Source organism: Carcharodon carcharias, chromosome 2, assembly GCF_017639515.1.
Source record: "Carcharodon carcharias isolate sCarCar2 chromosome 2, sCarCar2.pri, whole genome shotgun sequence".
In the NCBI taxonomy this organism is placed as follows: domain Eukaryota; kingdom Metazoa; phylum Chordata; class Chondrichthyes; order Lamniformes; family Lamnidae; genus Carcharodon; species Carcharodon carcharias.
In genome coordinates this window covers 201,204,937-201,226,300 of record NC_054468.1, presented here as the reverse complement: position 1 = coordinate 201,226,300, position 21,364 = coordinate 201,204,937, and the positions used below count along the sequence as shown (strand labels likewise).

Below are 21,364 nucleotides of genomic sequence, written 5' to 3'. Positions count from 1 at the left end.
CGAGTTCTGAAAAACAACAGTACCTTCATTCATTGCATGCCACAAAGGTTTAGAATCAGACCTGTGAGACAGCTGTAAGTGATGCTTGATACCATTTAGTGATGTACTATAGTAACAGGATGAATCAGATTATTCATCAGGACAATACATTTTAAAATGTTCCTTTAACTTTGCAATTATAGCCAAGTAGCCCTGGAGACTACTACAGTTCCTTGGACAATGATCTCAAGATTGAACTGATTGAGAAGCTTTTTGCTATGGACACTGGAGCAAAAAAACAATGCAGCACTCAGGTTAGTTCATTAAAATAAACACAAAATAATTGTTAAAATAAAGTTGTATTACCCAGTCAGAGAGGTTCCTTGGAGACAGATATAAAGACAGGAGCATCTATTTCATCTATTTGATTAAGATATAGTAAGGTCACATCAGAATTCTTTGAGCATGGTTATTACTTTTACTGTGAAGGAAGTCGGAGAACTAGACCCACCCTTAATTTCTAAATAGTATATGAACTTTTATAGAAATATACTAAATATTTTGAGAGCGGCATAGGTATACAATAGACACAAGCAGAGTGGTACCTCATCCCATTTCAGTAGTCCTTGATACGTATCCTAAAATGTTAATATGGTTCAAAATTATTATATTGAATGAATTGTAGCACTGCTGTCCATGTTGCTTTGCTTCTTCAGGGGAAAAAACAGTCATTGTGCAGATAGGGGTTGGGGTTATTGTAGGGCTGACTTCCTCTCAACAGCACAATGCCAGTGACTATTAACATATCTCAAATTGCAGTATACTCTCCACAATTTTGCCCATTGTTAACTCAATTTTCAAAGGATTTGCAAAAGTCTACTGGGTAGACAATCTGGGGAATATTTTCCCCTTGTCGGGTGGGCGCAGTGGGCAGGTCCGGGAGAGGCCGCGAAACCGACCGCCGCCCACGATTGGGACCAGATCGCAATTTAACGCCAGCTGGCCAATTAGTGGGTCACGTGCTGAAACGCTCAGTGCTGCCTGGGTTGGGCGGGGCGGGGGGAGGGCGAACGCGGAAGTCAGCGCAGGTGCGCTCACAGAAAGCTCCCTGAAGGCAGCTGAAGATTTATAACTTTACAAATGAAGATTTTAAAATTAAGGAAAACATGTCCCCTCATTTGACCCTGTCACATGAGCAGGGACGTGTTAAAAATGAGTTCTAAAAGTTTTTATTGTTTTTTTTTTAAATCAGTGGTTGAAACCTCATCCCGCCCGTTGATGAGGTTTCGCAAAAAAAAATGCAAAGGCCGCTTGGCTTTTTTTGCCCACCCACCAACTGTTAGGTAGGGCAAGCAGCGAAAAATTCAATTCAATTAATTGATTAAGGGCCTTAATAGGCCTCTTAAATGTCAGCGGGTGCGCTGCCGCCTCTTGCATGTGCCCGCTGAACGAAATATCGTGCGAGTGTGCGATGACGTCGGGATGCTTGACCGACATCATCATGCACCCGTTTGGGTCGGGCGCATGCCCACCCGAGGGAAAGATTCCACCCTCTATATCTGAATCCTCTTGTGATGTGAAAGAGTGGCGCATAAAACCTACACTTTTATAACGCAATAAAAATAATTTGCAAATTTAATAATTTAACACCAAATTATTTCTAAGCGAAACATGCCTTACTATATTTCTACGTGTGAGACACTTAATTGAATCTCCAACCTGCTGAATCTGGAGCAGTCTGGGAGGCCTTCACTGTTGCTGGGTCAAAATCCTGCAACTCTCTTCTTAACAGCACTGTAGGTGTACCTACACCACATGGACTGCAGCGGTTCAAGAAGGCAGCTCGCCACCACCTTCTCAAGGGCATCTAGGGATGGGCAATAAATGCTGGCCCAGCCAGCGAAGCCCACATCTTGTGAATGAATGAAAAAAAGGAATATTGGCCAGGATCTTGCAGTAGTATTGATGGCAAAACAGTCAGCGATCACTACCACTATTCCTTTAAAACTGACAGCAACTTCTGGGAGAGAATTTTAACATTCTGACGCACTGGGAGTGGTTGGGAGGGTGGTGTTGATAGTGCATGGGAAGTCTGGAGGTCTGTGTTTCCCCACCAGCTGTGGAGTTTTACCTCTATAGCATGTGTCTTTTGTCAATCTGCCCAGAAGTCAGCCTGATTTACAGGCTTGGCTTCCAGTCAGACAGAGAATGTTTTGGAGAAGGCTGTTGGACCGAATAGGCCTGATTGATGACCACTGGGGGTGGGAGGGGTTGTGTGATAATTCTAACCTCATGGGAGCATCCAATCCCAGTGAGTATACAATCCTGGGATAGGTTTCAGGGTTAGGTCTCATGGTAGGGGAGCATGTGGGGCCATGAGGAAGGACTCCTGCTTCTCCTGACCCACAAGGAGTGCTCTCACAAGTAGCTGCCTAATTTCCCAAGGCCTGGGAACCTCAGTTAACTCTGTAAAGCAGGTTAAATCTTAGCTTTCCAGCCTCAATGTATTCAAAATACCAACCCACCCCCTGGGAACAGGTTGGTTGTCCGCCCCGTTATCCCACTTGTTGGTGAGTTGAAGCCAGCTTCCAATCAGGCTTTCATTTTTTGTCCATTTAACATCTCCTACCTGTACCCAATTCCACCTGCTCATTTATGTTAAGATTTCCACCACACTACCACCCCTTCTGTCCACAGTTAAATGCAAAAGTTCTACAGTGCTTCAACAAACTGTTGAAGTCCCCACAGTCAATTAGATATCACTGAACTAATGAGAATTCCCCCTTCTATGCTACAAGATCATTGTTCAAAGCCTTCTAATAAGTTACGCCTTGTTAATGAGCTAACTGGGTTTTTTTTTGCAGTGTACCAAGTAGTAACTACTGCTGAAGAAACTCTCTGGTTCTAGAAAAGTAATTTTATAGAGTCATAGAGGTCTACAGCACAGAAAAAGGCCCTTCGGCCCATCGAGTCTGCACCGGTCAAACAAGTACCTGATTATTCTAATCCCATTTTCCAGCACTAGGCCCATAGCCTTGTATGCCATGGCATCGCAAGTGCACATCCAAATACTTCTTAAATGTTGAGCGTTTCTGCCTCTACCACCTTTTCAGGCAGTGAGTTCCAGATTCCCACCACCCTCTGGGTGAAAAAAATTCTTCCTCACATCCTCTCTAAACCTCCTGCCCCTTACCTTAAATGTATGCACCCTGGTTATTGATCCCTCCACCAAGGGGAAAAGTTCCTTCCTGTCTACCCTATCTATGTCCCTCATTTTATATTTTTGCAATGCTATTTTTTTTCTATTCTGATAAAGATTTCAATTTTCAATGTTTTTTTAAGTTTATGATATTTCAGCTTCTAATCTGTATGTTCCAACCAGTTATTTCACTTTGTAACATTCAATAAAAATAAAGTTAAGGATAATCAGCTGGAATTAGTTCATAGTTTATTCTTGTAAATTTTGCCAGAATGCTTTAGAACAAAATACTTACAATTTACAACTTCAGAAAGGTGACATCTATTAAAACAAATACGTTTAATCAAACATATTCTAATCATGAGTCGCTCTCTCTACATTTAAGTCTCCATAAAGGTAGATTCATTTAAAAATATATGGTTTAAAATATTATCCTGTAAGATTCTACCAGTTTTTAAATCAGACAAATTTCCATAGATCGTAACGCACAGGAAAACCCAACATACAGATTTGTTATGTTAATTTGAGCTAAGACAGCACATCACCTTAATTTTACCTTTTATAGACAATTTATCTTTCAGGAGCCTTCCACTAGCAACTGCAAGTTGAGTATGAAATAATAATAGGGCAAAGTGCAGGAAAAATAGGTCTTGAGGTCTTTAATTTTGCTGGAATGCAATGCAACTACAAATATTTGTTTTCAAATATAAGGATAGCTTTCTCTCATCAGGAATTTAATACTCTGGAATGATATGATATGGGAGATAACTTTTTTTAGCCAATTTCTCATTAAGGGAACTAAATGTTCTTTGAGGGGGAAAAAGGTGGTAAATTCCATTTACCATTACTATTCCTCAGGGCATTGTTTCTGAAAGCATTGAAAAACATTTTTTTTCTTTATTTTGTATGGTTGTTGTGGCCAGCATGTTCTCAAGCTGTGTTATCCCTAGCTAACTCTATCCTGCTTCTAGGAAAATTGTACTGCTCATAAGCCAATTTGTTTCCCTTCAATTTGCTGTTAAGTAAAATAGTCTATATATTGTCAACTGTGTAAAGCTGAACAATCTGATATAAATTCCAAGTATTCTATACATATTATCCTGTATTCTATTCATTATCCTTAATTTGTTCTAGGTGGAATTGAGTGATCTGGATCTTGAAACTCTGGCTCCCTACATTCCTATGGATGGGGAGGACTTCCAGTTGAGCCCAATCTGCCATGATGAGCAGCCCAGTCCTGAGAAATCACTAAGAACGCAAGATTATTCCACCAACATGAACAGCATGTTCCAATCGTTTGCTCCAAATTTTGTGACCTCACATAGACAGATGATGCTCGATAAGTATAGTCCCCAAGTGACATCAGTAAAGAAGAGCAACCCCACCCATATTCATCCACTGCCATACAACCCTGGAAATGGTATTTCCCTGCCGCCTTACCATGCACCTATAACTACTCCAGCATCCTCAATGGGTGGCAGACCAAATCAATGGCCGCCGGATCCGCCTTTTAGCTGTACACCCAGAAAATGGAGGTTGATGGATCAGAGGACAGGATCATTGCCTGGTATCCCACCTGGCCAATCGGTGCATACGTCACTGTATAAACAAAGGTAAAGGGAACAATAGGAAAAGCTATTACTGAATTTTATGTACCTGCCAATGGTGGTTTAAAAGTTGAAGCCATTTCTGCTTGTTTTAGGGAGTGGTTCTGAAACAATACTTCTTTAGAAATTTTTTAAAAACTTGCTTTTTCACTGCACCTTCAAAACTGAAGTGCTCATCTCTAACAATTGTACACGGATATTCACAGCATAATTTCATTCCAACGCACAGAGCTATTCATGACAACTTAGCATTTCCTTGTCACTTCGCAAGCTCTAATCTTATTAGAATTCTGAATTAAAATATGGGGCAACATTTTCCCCCTGTTTGGGGGGTGGGGGGGCGGGAGTGTGGGAGCAGGCGCGAGCGGCTGGGCCTCCGATTGGCGCCTCTGGTCGGGAGCACGCAGCCATTTTACGTGGGCAGGCCAATTAAGGCCCACCCAGCGTGACATCCCCCAAGAAGTGCAATGTGTTCCCTGTTCGGGTGGGGGGATTCCCTCAGCCAGGAGGGAATCCTCCCAACCGCACAGGTGCGCAAAAGAGCGCACAGATCTCCATGAGGCAAAGTGCTGCCTCAGGGAAATTGGCTCCGATTCAAAAGTTGAAATAAAGGTAATAAAAAAATTTCCCTGCCATGTCCCCTCATGTGACACTGTCACCGCCCCACCACTCGCCGACCAGAAAAACCTGCCCATGTGCTTTATTTGAGAAACTTTTCTTCCAATTGAAACAAATTATTTTTCTCTGCCCTATCTCAGTTGTTTATTTTCAACTGAACTCCTGAAGCAAACACAAAGAGGTTGTGTAATTTGATACAATACTCAGTATCATGGGCTGATTCTTCATGTGGTGTCCTCAATGAGGATCGCAAATCATGGCTCTCCACACATCTCTATCTTTAGCAGTCTTTCCATGATGCCATGATATCACAATGGGACAAGTCGAAGAGGCAGGTCCTAAGAACTACCTCAGCCAGATTGAGATTCAACCCATGTTGTTGACACTATTAAGCACCACACTCCGACCAACTGAACTAACTGGCCCCTCTCCATAAACTGCATTTCTGAAATAATGCCTCGATCATCAGGTCCCCTTTCACTTCAAATTGCTATTTTATCCTGAAATGAAAGTAGTGAATGAATTCATCATGGATTAATAGTAAGTTTGTGTAAAACATAGGTAAATTTTACAGTTTGCAGCGGGTGGGTTTGCATGTGGCAGTACTGGTAAAATTCTGTAGGTGGCTTTCCCGACGCCTACCTTCTCAACCTCGCTGCAATTTTACGAGTGGTGGACAAGACCTAGGGTGGCCTGCCCACTCTCTCCTCAGTTGAGGCCCTTCACAGGCCCTCTTTTGTGATCGAGGGCCCCCCCCTTGCACCTTCGTTGGGTGTCCCCTCCCTGCCTGGCCTATGTGCCCTGTCCCCTTGCACCACCCCTTCCACCTTAGGGTCTCCTGATCTGGCCTGAGCGAGCCCTCCAGCTCTCACCTCACATCTGACTCCTGGCTCTTCTTCGCTGGGACTGAATGCAGTGCCAGCAGTGGCCACCGCTCCCAGTGGTGCTACGGGGCCACAGAGCTGCCGGCAAATCAGGTGCCAGTAACTCTTGGAGATGGGACATCCTCTCCAGATGGACCGGAAGGCCCATCTCAGACCAATTAATGCTCCTCAGGGCATTAAATGGCTGTCCGACTGCCATACAGATGGGGGGAGTGAGTTCCCCGCCAACTTCTTCAGTAGCTGGGCAGGAAAGCCTGCCACCCACTAAATGCTGCCCATAGTTATAAAAGTAAATTAATACAGAAAGAAATTGAAGTCATTTAAACTTTAATCCAATTTGCAGCCAAAGATGTATGAAAGCATGAAGAAATAAATATTAAACACAATGATACAGCATATGCAAGTGTGGTTTGGCTGAGTTCCCATTCTCAGCTTCTCTTTCATGATGAGCTTGAGTACTTCCTTATAGCAATGGTGGAAGAACAGGAAGAGAGAACCTTAGTAGTTAGTTCTACTTCACACACCTCCTCGTGGTCAATATAGCAGCGTTGGTGGGTGGAGAGGGTGGTAATGTACTGGATTTGGGTTGCCTGTTTGGCCATCAATATAGAGAAAGCTTTAGAAGAAGCCAAGAGATCACAGAAGAATATAGATGCCTCAGCTGGTTAAACCAGTGACTAGCTAAACTGTACAGACTGGCAAAGTCCCAGATTAGGCTGCTAGTCTATGCTGATTTACTATTCTCATTTGAGGTAGTGGTAGGACTGGTAAAATTAGCCTTAGCACCCCAGGCGGGGAAAGGAAGGTGGCCAAGACTCCGTCTCTTGATTGCTTCCTGCTCTAAGTGCACAGGTGGAATTCAGGTAAGGACAAGATTGGATACAACACCTCCCACGATCTTATATTCTGCTAGTACTCACTGTATCAGGTATCATATGGGGAACGGTCTCTTTAGCAATGCACCACATGGTGATCAGCACCACTACCGTATCCTACCATGGAATCAATAGTGGTGAAATTAGCCTTTACCAAATGTCAGTGGAAATGAAAATTGGGCACACAGTAAAAAGGGCTGCCGATTTGCTATGAAGCTACTGGTAAAGACTAATTATGGCCCCAATATTTCAGGAGCGGGCCGAGCAAAAGAAGAGTTTTACACCGTATTACTGCTTTGTATTAGGTCGCTGGACAACTTTGGACAACACGGGAAAGACATTAATACCGAAATGTCTTTCAGAAACAACTTAAAACGCAAACTGCAGCTGGATTTTGGAGAGCAGATATTCCAACTCTCAGCAGTAAGTCTATTTTCAAGTAATCGGTAATGGCATTTTTCAAAATGATTATTTTTTTTCCATATTTAAATTGGTTGAAGATGATGTTCCAATGACCAAACGTGATACTTATTGGCACAATTCTCTGATAAGATGCTATGGTACGATAAAAGATAATAACAGCTCAAAGAACAAACTCAATTTGTAAACACTTGAGTTCTCAATTATATTCAATGGTTATATTACCAGCTCCATTTATTTTATACAAAGTGAGAACAAGCTTATCAACATGTACAGCCCTTTAATCCAAAGCAGTAAACTAAAATTAACTTAGTCACACTGACTTTAAGAATGTGCCCTTGAATCAGGTTTGAGTTGGCTCACTTGAAATTGTTCAACTTGATTTGTATTGAAGTAAGTTCCAAAAAGGGAATACAGTGCAATGTCTCAAGGTGGAAGATTCGTATGGACCTGATAAGTCCATTTTACCCAATCTCCATTGTAATCAAGTAAGTCTGCAATTTGTAGTCTGGTGTAATTTATTATAAAGAGGAGATGACCAGGTACAGTTAAAGTTATGCTGCCTTTTGTTTTAGCTAGAATAATACTCAACCTGAGGATTGAGAGGATTTTGAAAACCAGCAAAGAGGGGCCAAAAATTTGATTAAAAAGAGAGAAAATTGGACAGTAAACTAGCCAGGAATATGAAAAACAGATTGTAGGAACTTTTACAAGTATAAGATGGAGGAAAGTAGTTGACGTAAACAACCCCTGGGCCAGAATTTTACATACGGCATGTGGGCACGCGTCCGACATGCCCGAGCGTAATATGATGCACGATAACGTTGGGCGTGCGTCCCTATGTCATTGTGCACTCGTGCGATATTTCATTTTGTGGGCGCGCGCTGGAGTCAGCTGCGCACCCGCCGATTATCTAAAGGGCTCTTAAGGCCATGAACAAGGTAATTAACTTGAAATTTACACTGCCTGTCCAACCCAATGGTTGGTGGGCAGGTGAAATGGCCAAGTGGCCTTTACGTTTTTTAGGAAACCTCACCCATGAGCGAGATGAGGTTTCCTAAAACTAATACTTATCAAATAAAAACTTTATTTTGAAATTAAAAACATGTCCCATCTCATGTGACAAAGTCACATGAGTGGACATGTTCTATTAAATTTTTATTGTCTGTATTCTTTTTTTAAAAAAGTGCTTCAATCTCCCTGAGGCAGCTCCGTGCCTCAGGGAGATTGAAGCGCTCTTTCACGCGCATGCACGAACTGTGCACCAGGCCTGGTCTCCCTCTCCCCCCCCCCCCCCACCCCCCCCCCCCACCCACACAGATAGCGTTGAGCGCTGCCGCTTGCGATCCACGCAGGACGGGCTTTAATTGGCCTGCCCATGTGAAATTGCGGTGTGGAGCCAATCGCGGGCAGTGGTTGGCTTCCCGACCAACCCACCAGTTCCCACCGAGCCCGCCCAGTAACGGAAAAATTCTGGCCTAGAGTCAGAAATAGGAGAAATTATCATGTGGAATAAGGAAATGGCAAAGACAGTGAACAAATACTTTGGGCCTATCTGCGCAGAAGAATACACAAATTAGAGAGCAGAAATAGAGGGTAGTCTCGGGCTATAAAAGTGAAGAACTTAAAGAAATTAATATCAGCAGACATAAAGGGCCTGAACTTCCTTGCAGTGGCAATCAGCATCAGATTACCACTCTGTGCCCAATTACTTATCTCAATTTATCTTCGATCCTATCTCGCCCGACCTTCCGATTCAGGCTGTTCAGGATTCAGGCAGTGCAGCGCATCCCCGGGGTCCAGTGTCGAAGTCCGGGACAGTCAAAGTGAAGGAGGCCACAGCCCCTTTTTTTTTTTACTGCGCTAACTGCCATAAACCAGATAAATCTAAAGGTCCAGGGAAATTTAAAGTTCCTTGATAGGCCAGGTGACAGGCCAGGTGTCTAAGGGCAGAATCGTCCCAGATTTGCACTAAGTGCGGTACCGGATGGGTAAAACGACGTTTCACCCGCCAGCCGCAATGGCGGGTTTTCACGCTGTATCATCGCAAACTTGCCGCATTAGTTATGCATTCCCGGGAAACACGCCATTTTGATAGAGAATGGGCTGTCATTCTCCCGCCATGTCATCACCTTACCGCTTCATCGCGCCAGGTGCCATATTTAAAGTGCAGTCGCATGCACACATCTCAGTGCTTAGGTCCATGACTACTGCAGGGAAGATGTTCACTAAAGGCAAAAAGACTTCAGCCCCCAGGTTTAGTGATGCTTCACTGGAATGCCTTTTGGACACCATGGAGGCCAGCCACGATGTCCTCTACCTCCGCTCTGGCTGCAGGATGGGCAGTGGCATGACCAACCAGGATTGGGAGGTGGTGATCCAGTGCCAATGCTGCACCTAAGAGGTTGGCCATCCAATGCAGATAGAGGATGAATGATCTCATCTGTGCAGCCAGGTTATGGCAAACATCTCATCACTCTAAACTCACACACTCAAGCCCATCACACATTCACTGGCATCTCACTCACTGCCAGCTCAAGGGTCATCACCACAAACTCTCTCACACACCCTCACATCTCCATCTGGCCTGATCTCCTCTGGAGACTGCCTCCTTAGCCCTCACCATCTTGAGGCCACTTACACAGATCAACAGGTGCCTCCACACTCACCCTGGGTTACCCTCCTTCCCCAGTACAGACCTTGTCCTGCAGCCTTTTCCCTTGCCTGAGGCCACTTCTCCCCCTTTCCCAAGCAAGCCCTAGCCTTGCAGCCATTGTAAAGTCACCCACAAATGCCTGATCTGCTAGGTAGAAACCTGCTGTGGAAGGGCATCACTTTTAGGGAAGTGACATTGGTGCTGTCTGTGAAGCCTGACGTTGATGGCTGAGAGTGCTGACTGAAGCAAGGTAGGCAAACCAACCTTGAAGTCCCGAACGAAGTGCAGGCCACCAGGTGCTCATCGCTTATGTGCAGTTGTGAAACACATCGACATGTTTTTCCACCAAGGTGGGCGGACGGTCCAGCAGAAGGGTCAATTCTGACAGGTTAGCCTAATGATGATATGCAGATGTTTTACACTAAGGTTCCCAATGTCCGTTGGCGGGCTGAGCGGACAATCGAAAACTGGTTTCACACCATTGTGAAACCGATCGTGCCATATTGTACGTTCACGCCAACTAACATGCCCGATGCCATCGGGCACGGATAATGCTGGCCTAAGTGTCTAAGGTAAGTGGATAGATTTTGGCGGGTGCAGGGATTGGAGGTTGGAGGTGTTGGAGGTCGGGGTGTCAGAGGTTGGACGTCAGAGGTCAGGGTCAGGGGTCAAACATTGGGTATTGGGCCAAGTCAAGTTGGGGCTGCAATATGGTAGGGAGAGGAGGGTGTCGGGCCTCAGTGTGGTGGGGGGTGGCGGGGGGGTGGGGGGCAGGGGGGGTGGGGGTTCTGGTGTGTGTGTGTGTTGGGCCTCAGGTCAAGTCTGGTTGGGCTTGGAGGGGGATGGGGGTGAGAGACAAGCCCGCTGGAGGGAAGGGTCCTGTGCAGGTGGGGGGGGGCACGATCAGTGGGGTTGGGAGTCCCGTGATGGGGGGTTAATTAGGGAGTTGGGGTAGTCCCATAGGTGGGGTAGTCAGGGATGGATGAAGACCCCTGGGGGTGGCAGGAGTTGTGTGCAGGATGGATCTGGGTCTGTACCTTAGTTACCCAGAAGTTAGAAGTGGTTTTAATGCTTCTAACTTTTTCTAGATGTCTATTGGTACGACCCAGTCGGAATCATCTAAAGTTTGCGATTTGAATCACATTTTTGGATGGTTCCCAATGCAGGGCAATTGCCTATGAGAAGTTTGCACTTCTGGGCCAATGCCACGCAAACCTTACCTGTGAACTGTGAACCTCCGAAGGGAATTCCCCAGCGCATCTTTGAGGTACTCCCGCAATCGGATGTTGGGGAGCTCAGAAGTTAAGGTCCAAAGAATTAGAAAAACATAAGGAACTAAAAACTGATAAATCCCCAGGACCCGATGGCCAATGCCCTAATCCTAGGCAGCTGCAGACATAAAGGATGCACTCGTCATGATTTTCCAAAATTCTCTAGATTCTAGAATGGTCCCAGTATTTTGGAAGTCAGCAAATGTAACACTGCTAATCAAGAAATGAGGGAGAGAGAAATCTAGGAACTATAGGTCGGTTAGCCTGATGTTAACCACAGCAAAAATGTTGGGATCCATTATTAAGAAAATCTTAACAATGCACTTAGAAAATCATCAGATGGTTTTATGAAAATCATAAAAATTCATTGGAGTTTTTTGAGCATGTAACTAGTAGTAAATAAGAAGGGGATCAGTAGATGTAGTATACTTGGTTTCCAAAAGGCATTTTATATGGAGCCACAGAGAACATTGACACACAGTGTAAGGATTCATGATGTTTGGGGTAATATAAAAATTTGGGTGGGGGATTGGGCAACCGGCAGGAAGCAGAGATTAGGGATAAACAGGGGAGTTTTCAAGTTGGCAGGCTGTAACGAGTGTAGCGCCTCAAGGATCAGTGCTTGGAGCCTCAGCTATTTACAATCCATATTAACGACTTAGACAAATTGACCAGGAGTAAGGTATCCAAGTTTGCTAGTGATACAAAGGCAAGTGGGAATGTAAGCTATGCGGAAGATGCAAAGAGGCTACAAAAAAAAAGACAGGTTAAGTGAATGGGCAACAAGGTGGCAGATGGGGCATAATAAAGAAAGTGTGAGTTTTTCATTTTGGTAGTAAGAATAGAAAAGCAGATGAGTTTTTACAAGGTGTGAAACTTCTAAATATTAATGTTCAGAGAGACTTGGATATATGCCTAGAAGGAACACAGAAAGTTAGCATATAGGTATAAGGCTCGGTGTCAAATCTTGTTTGATAACACTCCTGTGGAGGGCCTAGAGACGTTTTACTATGATAAATGTATCAAATACAAGTTGGTGTTGTTATGTCAACTACATGACCCAGTTCATGATACGTAACTACAATAGTTAAGCACAAAATCCTTCTGGAAGACATTTGTTCACTTAGATCACCATCATGAGATGAAGGAGGCCTGAAAATTGCTTACCATGTGAACCAATCTTATATGGATTGATCACTTCAAAAAATTATTAATGCCATAGTAAAGTCATGTCACCCAAAGCTCAGTTTGAATGTAGCATTAAAATACTGTCTGACATGACTACGCTTAACCTGGCAAACAGGTTAAAACTTTTACCCAAACAGATGGGCATCAGTGCTAAAATCATGGCTGCATCACATCAGTACATTATATAACCACTACTCAATTGATAGCAACAGTACAAAACTACAGACTTCCCAATGACACTTTGGCAACCTAAGCTTGGAAGCACTAGTGGGCAATTTATAACCCTGTAATATTAGCCTTTTGCTTTTGTCTTTGTTTTAAATTGTTTTTAATGTGCAGAAAGACTGAAGCATTGAAAAGCTTGAAATTGCGATATTAGGTTAGGTTTTGTCCTGGGTGGTCAAGCATAAACAGAATGAAAGCAGCCCAAAATGGCATACTGCACTGTTTACGAGACTCTCTGCCTAACACCGTCTTCATCACCTATCACTGAGCAGCTAAAGCGCGTTTCGTTCTTTAGGCAGTATGTTTTTCTAATGCACGGGTCCTATGAAATCCATCGGGGTCTGAATGCCATTTTAGGACAGAACCGGGCCGTTGTCCACCTGGGTTACGCCACCGTGTGTAGAAACTCCCAACCTACCTATTCCAGGATCACCCTCTATCTCACAAGCCCATAGTCACTGGGCTACCTTAGGTTGCCTGGATTCCACCTGAAACCTGCCTGGGTCTGCCAATGAGGCCCGATCCTCTTGATGGCCTAGGCCACCTGACAGCAATATCATGCTCTGCAGATCAGCGGCACAATAAGCTAAAATCTATCCTATTGTCTCCAAAGCATTGAGAGGTGTGGAGCTGTAGCCCTGCCAGTTTTTCACAGTTTCAAATCCCCAGACTGCCCTTGGCTGGGTCAAATAATAAAACAAACCAAAAAATGAAATGATAGCTCTTCACTCAGCTACACGCATTTTCAAATGTTTAAGAATGGGCAGAATTTAATGCTCTCCCCCATGGTGATTTTGGTGATAGAGGGGCATTTAATCAGGCGAGAGGGCGTAGTCACCTTGCCGCCTCCACCCACTTAAGAGCCTCATTTCACTACCCCTGGTATGTAACCAGTGGTGGGTGGTGGGATCGCCATGCAGAAAGCACGAGCAGCAAACCTTGTCGGTGTTGCTTGAAGACTCCTGGGTGGCAGGGGATGTGGGTGGTCCCTGGCTGGGCCAGCATTTGTTCCCCATCCCTGATTTCCCTTGAGAAGGTAGATTGACTGCCAGAATAAAGTTATTGTAAAGTGCATGTTGGTTGCAGTCCATGCCATCATTTGGCATGTTAAGTGTGGACACTTTGGGCTTTTATCTCCTAATAAGGACACAATTGTTTAGTGGAGCTGATTACTCATGGAAGAGCACATTCTTATAATTAGAAACTGAAGGACGTATAAAATCAGCACAACCTAAGGGGGTGTTATTAGGCAGGGATGGCCAAGGCCATTTCTCCTTTTTACAGTTACTAAATATAGAGGATTCATTCCAGTGATATTACCTGCCACCAACTAGTTAGGAATGCTGTTAAATCCATTGCACAGAAGCGACTACAGGATTCTAACTGAGCTCAACTTCAGCTAAAGATAGTGAAGTGCTGTCAATTTGAAGATAGCGTTTAAAATATCTGTAGCTTGCACATAGCCTTGTCTGTACTACATGGTCAAATGAATATGTATGGACTGACTTCCTATTTTTGTCAAAGGAAACTCTATTTGATGACTCACCAAGAAGTAACGCTTCTTCACAGATGCTATGGAAGCGAATGAAGAGCATTAAATCTGAAAATGATTCCCCATTAATACAGAAGAAATCCTGGAGTTCAGGCTCACTTACAGGTAAGAATGTAAAAAATTGTACTTGCCTGGGTCCTTTTCCATACTCAATTGCTTTTACTTTGTATCTTGATTTATTTCATGTCTAGGATTATCAAATGTAATTCAACCATTTATTTCCATTTATTAAGCAGAAATTCAATCACAAAAGACAAAGTTTTGTTATTATTATCGATTTTGTTTGCAACTCAGGTTAAGTTTTTTGCAAATCCCATCTCAGCAGCTTTCTCCCACTGAAAATAATGGAAATAGAAAATTGAACTGACTACTGAGATTTGTGCAATCTCGACACTTAAGCAAATAAGAATAAAATTAATATTAAAAGATTGAATGGATTTTGAGCAATAGTGTTAAACAGGTGATACTGAATTCGTTTAGTGCAATGGAAATAAAAATCACGATTGATGTAAAATGTGTTGCCGACTCACCGTCGCTCATTTTACACGAACGCATAAAATCAAGGGATTGTATGTTAGGCCCCAATGTGGGGCAGCATGGTCAATCTGCTCACATTCTCTTAAAGGTATGTTGCACCTCAGAAGTGCCTGTAGGATCCCTTGAGCCTGAGAGAGTTGAAGAAACAAACTTACAGGTTCCTACTGGCAGCACGGAGCCTTTAGGCTGTGCAAACATAAAAGCAGGCGGGTGCAGAAATTTGTGCTGCCAGCCAGCATACCCGGTCCCTGGCAGCATCCTGCCCCCAGGTCATTTTCCCAGATGGAGTGTAGCAAGTCTACCCGTCCGCAAGCTGCGGGTAGCCAGTTAAGCCTGTTTAAAAGGCTGTTATGGTTATTGTCAGAGGCCAGTTCAGCAGCAGTCAATTGCAAATCTTGGCAACACCCAGAAGGTCAAAACTGAAAGGTTAAACTTTTTGAAATAGTTGGCTAAATTTCAAACTAACCATGGCACAGCAAATAGCAGAATGACCTCTTTAAATGTGTATCATTGTGACTGATGTTGTTGCAAGTGCCATTAATATGGGTTCACTGTTTATATTCTTCTGTACAGTATTGACTATTAAAAAGAATAATTACATAAATGTACAAGAGTGGAAAAGAATATTGTTTCTCTAACTGGTATTTCTGGTGATTCAGAATTTTATATCTAACACCACCTCTTAATGCTTCCGTGTTAAAATTTTCACCAGGTTCTTAAATTAATCAACTCTCTATTCAAATTTGCTGATGTGATCCATCTTCCTTGGCAATCCACAACATTCATTCACCATCTTATACGAATTTATTCAAATGAACAATGTTTCCAACTGCATCTTCTAAAGGCTTAACGATATAAACTGTCATCGTAGAATTTGTAAAAATGTTAAATATATTGGCATATAAATTTCGCTGCGCAGCGGATTTGTTTGGGTGTTAACTGACCTACTAAGTTCCAAACATGAAGATCAGGAATGCGTGCTCATTTCCAGTGGAAATGTGCTTCCCACCATATTGGGAAAGTCGTGCTGGCAGCAGGAATGCGCGTCAGCAAGAGTAAAAGTGAAGAATAATCTCGGTAAATTAAGACCCTTTGCTCCTTCAAGGATTTCTTGTAGATTTCACAGATGGCCTTGTACAGCACAACTTGGTGATAACCGGCAGGAAGGCCCCCATACTTACCTGAATGTGGAGCCACCACATTGAAAGAACATAGGCCGCTCCCCCTCCTCCCAACCACCAACACCTCCCCCACCCCAACCCGGCCACCCTGATTCAGTCACTGATCCCTTTGACCTGAGTCCCAATTGTAGCCTTCCCCAGTCATTGATAGCCCCGAACAGCTGATGTCTGACTGCCTACCCTTCCTCACTTATCTGAGAGCTGCTGCCATCATTTCTTCATTAATGAATTGCTGCCACTCACTGGCACCGTTGAAATGAGACCTGAGGCCCAATATTAGGGCGTCTTGGCCCTCACCACTCAGATGCAGCAGTTGGCCTCTGGTGTACCCCAATTTCTACGTCATTATGTTTATTCTGTCTCCACCTGTTAAAACATTGGTTTTAAGCATGTCCCTCTTTAATTTACTTTTTTAGGAACTGTACAAAAAACAATGTGCACAGTAGTCTGAATAATAAAGTCATCACTTTCTATCATGATGCTTTGTGGATAAATATTTTAAAGTAATCTTAATCATAGTATAAACATTTCTTTGTCTATTTTTATAACTGCAGGAATGGCAAGCCGTCTTTTGGGTTCATCATTTCTGGCTTATTCCTTGCCAGAGCTGACAAGGTATGACTGTGAAGTAAATGCACCTGTACTGGGGAGCTCAACACTTCTGCACGGACGTGAATTGCTTAGAGCGCTCGACCAAGCAACTTAAATGGTTCTGCAATAAACCACTAGCCTGAACTGTGATAACTGCTTCAGTTTCTAAAGATATATTTTGCAGGTAGTCTATTATTGACATGTAGTTTAAAGAATCACTTACTTGTTCAACTTGTCCACATCTTTACATAATGACTTTTCTCAGATTAACCTGTGTGTTCAATTATTCTTGCCATTATAACATCACATTTGTTAAATCTAATCTTTCTTGGATTTTAAACTAAAACATTTTTCATTTTGAGAAAAGGTTCTCAGTTTTTTTCTTGTAGCATTATGATGTTTCCTAATTCTCAACTTACTCTTTCAATTAAAAAGCAGCTATTTTCATGTGTTGAAAGAAATGCACTTAATTTTTTAAAAATAAGACAATTAAAATGTTCCACTATTTTTCCTACAGGCGATCAGTGAATTAAAATACTAACGGCTAAAAATTTATATTAGAAAGCAGATATATTGTATGTGGACATTTTGTTCAGTTGCACACTGTAGCTTCAATAAGCTTTGTCTTTTTTGTGATTCATTTACTAAATATTAAGCTTTTAAAGATTTATAGAATTTTGATGTTAATCTTGTACTGGTACTTCAAGTAGCAGAAACAGAATGGATTTCTACTTGTATTCACATAATCAAGTTAATGCGTCATTTTATTATTTAGTGCTGGTTTTGCATTCAATTGGTATTCAGGTCGATGGTAACCTAGGGGTGTCTTGAGAATGGCAAGCTGCCAACAAATTAGTATTAATGTTTTATTAAAAAGCTGGAATATTTTACATATCCAATGCACAGTAAGAGAATACATCAAAACACAAAAAGTAAAAGGTTTAAAATATATTTAGTTGTATTTTTCTTTGGTCAGGTATAACACAGTTCTTTTATTCTGTTGACTTGTCTTGGATCTTTGTGGGACCCTGCTAAATTAAGGTCAAACCTTTATGCTCTGTGTAGGATAAATGAGGCTAGCTGTTGCAGGAAAGTATTTTACACTTAACCTCACTAAAGGAAGGTGCAAAATATTCCCAAATGACTGCAAATTGAGGATTAAAAAGGTCAATTCTCACTGTCATTGAAAAACAATGGACTTTAATTTTTTTCTGATTTATTTGTTGATCTCAAATTTCCCTTTATAAGGGCATTCTACAGTTGAGTAACATTATATCCTGATACTTCATCCCCACTGTATATTCAACAGGGCCACGCTTACAACAGACTGTGAAGGTTTGACCTCAATACATATACTCTTCAGTGTTAAAGTTGCTTTTACATTGCTGGGAACCCTTCAAGTGCCACAAGTTTTGAACAGTGATTTGTTTTTCCCAAAGGAAACATTTAAAGGAAGTACCAAGATTAGTTCCTCAAAATCAAAGGGAGGGGTCACGGTACAATGAATCTGAAGTGGAGGAATCATCTGATATTTTGGCTTAAAAATGTCAACGCATTTGAAGGGTTAGGGTTGCAGACAAACTTTTAGGGATTTATAGGCTTGGTGCAGTCTCAACATTTAAACAAACAATGCAAGCATCTTGTTAAAATATTATGCCAGTGTTTCAGTTCTAATATTAACAACCATAGGTTTTATTATAAGTATTTAATATCTGTATGGCTTGGCTCTTAATACCTTATTCTGTATGGGAAATTTTAATCTAATGAGTTAATGTATTTTTGACACCATTAGCTTATTAAAGCATAAAAAGTTTCATGTCACAAATTTACTTGTGCTTTATTATGTCTTTTGTCATTCATTTTGTGGTTATAAAAGCAAAGCTACTATATAATACATGATAGGAATGAAAGGGGATGTAGCATAAGTACCAGTTTTGCAATCCTTGCAGAGTGAGCCAAAAGCACATAGCTGACTATCGCAACATTCTAATGTCAGCTTACTTGGAAAAATAGGCATCAGTTCCCAACACAGCTTTTTCCTTTGGCACAAAATTGTTTAATGGAAAATGTATAAAACATGGTTAACAGCTTATACCTAAAAAGATGTGTCCCCTTTAAGTTAAGTGGCTGCAAGTATGTTTCAGTTTTTAATATGACTTTTTTATAATCAAAGTGCATTCTCAATAATAGCCTTTGTGAATGTGAATAATTGGAAAAGAGGTAGTGCCAGGAAAAAAAGTCAAGTGAAAAGGCAGAAAATGGAATCTGCACGTTAAGTAACAAGCAGCATCTGACCTCCTTTGCAAAGTGTTGAGCTGCTGAAGCCAGCTTTCATTTGACACATCCAAGTGTTTGAACCAGTAAGCAGCCCGGATATAAGGATGAGTGTGTAGAGAACATTAGAATAGTTACACCTGTTTTTTTTCAATTCTCTCAAGATCTACTCGTCCGCTATTAAATTTTGGTGTGCTGTTGAAATTCCCAAAGGAATTGGCTTTCCGTTCACTCTGCTTGCTGCAAGTTACGTAGTTACAAGAACTTGCATCCAAATTGCATCTTTAACATAGGTCCCAAAGACAATTGGAAATCAGGGAAACACTTGTGTCATGTTCCTGCCTCAAACAATGTTAATTGTTGAATTCACACACAGGAAAATTACCCTTCCCAAGGGAGCAGGGACCTAATTTAAATGGCAGTGTTGTATCCCAATTATACACAGGACACAGCAAACCATTTTAAACACTCTCTCTCTGGTAATCCCTCAAAGCGAGGAGGACTCCTGCCACAGAATATGGACCTTGGCAAAAACCTGTGCATGGAGCCTGTTAATGTGGGGAGACTGTCGTGATGCACGATTCTGGCTGAGCAGGAGACTCTCCCACTCTTACTGCCTGCTATAAGTATATTGGAAGGACTTGCAGGTTGATGATCAACAAGTTTGGCCATGTTATGAATGCACCTTCTGTGGCTATCAAGCCCCAGGGTGGGACTCAAACCCAGAGCTTTTGGCTCAGAGGGTGCTCCAGCTGCACCACAAGACCTCTTGCAGACCTGCCAATAGATCATCAGCTGAAGCTGATGACAGAACGATTCTAGGTAAGTGATTTAAAAGGATCCTTCTGGAGTGCTCCGTCGGCTATCCATTTGGATCTCCCCTTCCCTGGGCTTCTTGACTGCTGGCCCACCCCCAATTCCATACTTACCTTGCTGGCAACTATTGCCCTGGGTTCCCAGTGGGGCCTGATCCTCTTTCAACTTTGAATCCCGGTTTTGGGAGTGAACGGGAGAGTAGGTGGCCCAGATTTGCACTGAATGGTCTATTTCTGTACTGTAATATACTGTAATTGGCTTTTGGCACTGAGGCAGGTCATCAAAATCAGTCACAGATTCAGCTACTTGTATCCCATGCAACTGTCTGGCTGACTATGTCAATCCAGCGGTGGTGCCAGTTCAATCGGGAGCACACAGTCGGAAAAAACAACATGCAGGAGCTCATACTTAACAGCACAAAACAAGTGTGGCATATGCATGATCATAAATGAATATTTTTGCCCTACAGCTTTCAGCATAGCAGCTTTCAATATGTGGAGGAGGAAGTGCTGGTTGTTTCAAGATCAAACATGCATTTCGCTGAGCGCTATCCATCTCCATTGAGAATCTTGAATTGTTAGCTTGCTTTACATCACTGCTGATTACTGTCCAGCAGCTCCACCAGCCTGCCTTTCTCCAGGTTCATCAGCACACCCTGTGTACTCCGATCCCTGGGCATGCTAACAGACCGATTTTTTTATGCAAGTTGCAATAACACAGACTGCCAAGTGCTGACTGCTGATCTCAACTGTTCTTTCCGATTTAGAATGATACAAGTTACAAAAAGACAGGGCCCAAAAAGCCCAATTAATCATCAGTCTGCACCTGCTGCTTGCTTTAGCAAATGGAACCGGAAAGAACTGAACAACAAAAATACACTTATTAGCTCAAGTGCCTGGCAGTGCTGCTAGTGACCTTTAAAAACCACTGTACCTACTGAAAAATGCAGGGTCAGAGAGAAGTCACCTAATTTTAATGTAGACAGTGGGTCCCCGCTATGTTAAATAGACCAGGAATTGCCGAGAGGATGAGGACACCTGCTTTCCCTGCCAAAAGAAATGGGAAGAGCCCCCTCTTGAAAAATTAGAAGAAAATTCTAGGCTTAAATCTTTGTGAATCCCCGATCCCAACCATTTGGCGGCCTGGGACAGCTGGTCTCACTGATGACCTACTAAGCTTCTGAGAGGCTGGAGATGTGGAAACCCCTGGTATTGATAGCTACATTTGGAGTGGGCAGGTCTGCATCAACAGGCCTAGGAGATCTGGTGGCCAGAAGCTCCAGGCTCGAGTCCCACTCCAGGACTTGCTGGCCATGGAAGGAGCATTCACGCATGGTTCAGCAGGTGGATTATCAGCATGCTAATCCTTCCAATCCTGATGCCTGCCAATATCATCAGCAATGTGCAGGGTGCTACAAAAGGGATAAAGTCTATAACAAAACAGAAAAGAATACTGCAGCTAACACAAACACCCACAAGCTTGCATTATAAG

At 42.7% G+C, this 21,364-nt stretch overlaps 1 protein-coding gene across 2 annotated transcripts in view; it reads left to right on the top strand.

Annotated features, from left to right (window-relative positions):
• The window catches only part of epas1b (endothelial PAS domain protein 1b), a 159,498-nt gene extending 140,894 nt beyond the window's left edge, over positions 1-18,604 (top strand). For both annotated transcript variants that reach the window (XM_041209970.1, XM_041209963.1), the window contains exons 11-15: positions 183-293; positions 4,313-4,791; positions 7,468-7,585; positions 14,447-14,579; positions 16,747-18,604. In XM_041209970.1, the coding sequence (XP_041065904.1) occupies positions 183-293; positions 4,313-4,791; positions 7,468-7,585; positions 14,447-14,579; positions 16,747-16,898 (993 nt within the window). In that variant the 3' untranslated portion in view covers positions 16,899-18,604. The remainder of the gene's footprint in view (positions 1-182; positions 294-4,312; positions 4,792-7,467; positions 7,586-14,446; positions 14,580-16,746) is intronic.
• The last annotated feature ends 2,760 nt before the right edge of the window (positions 18,605-21,364 follow it).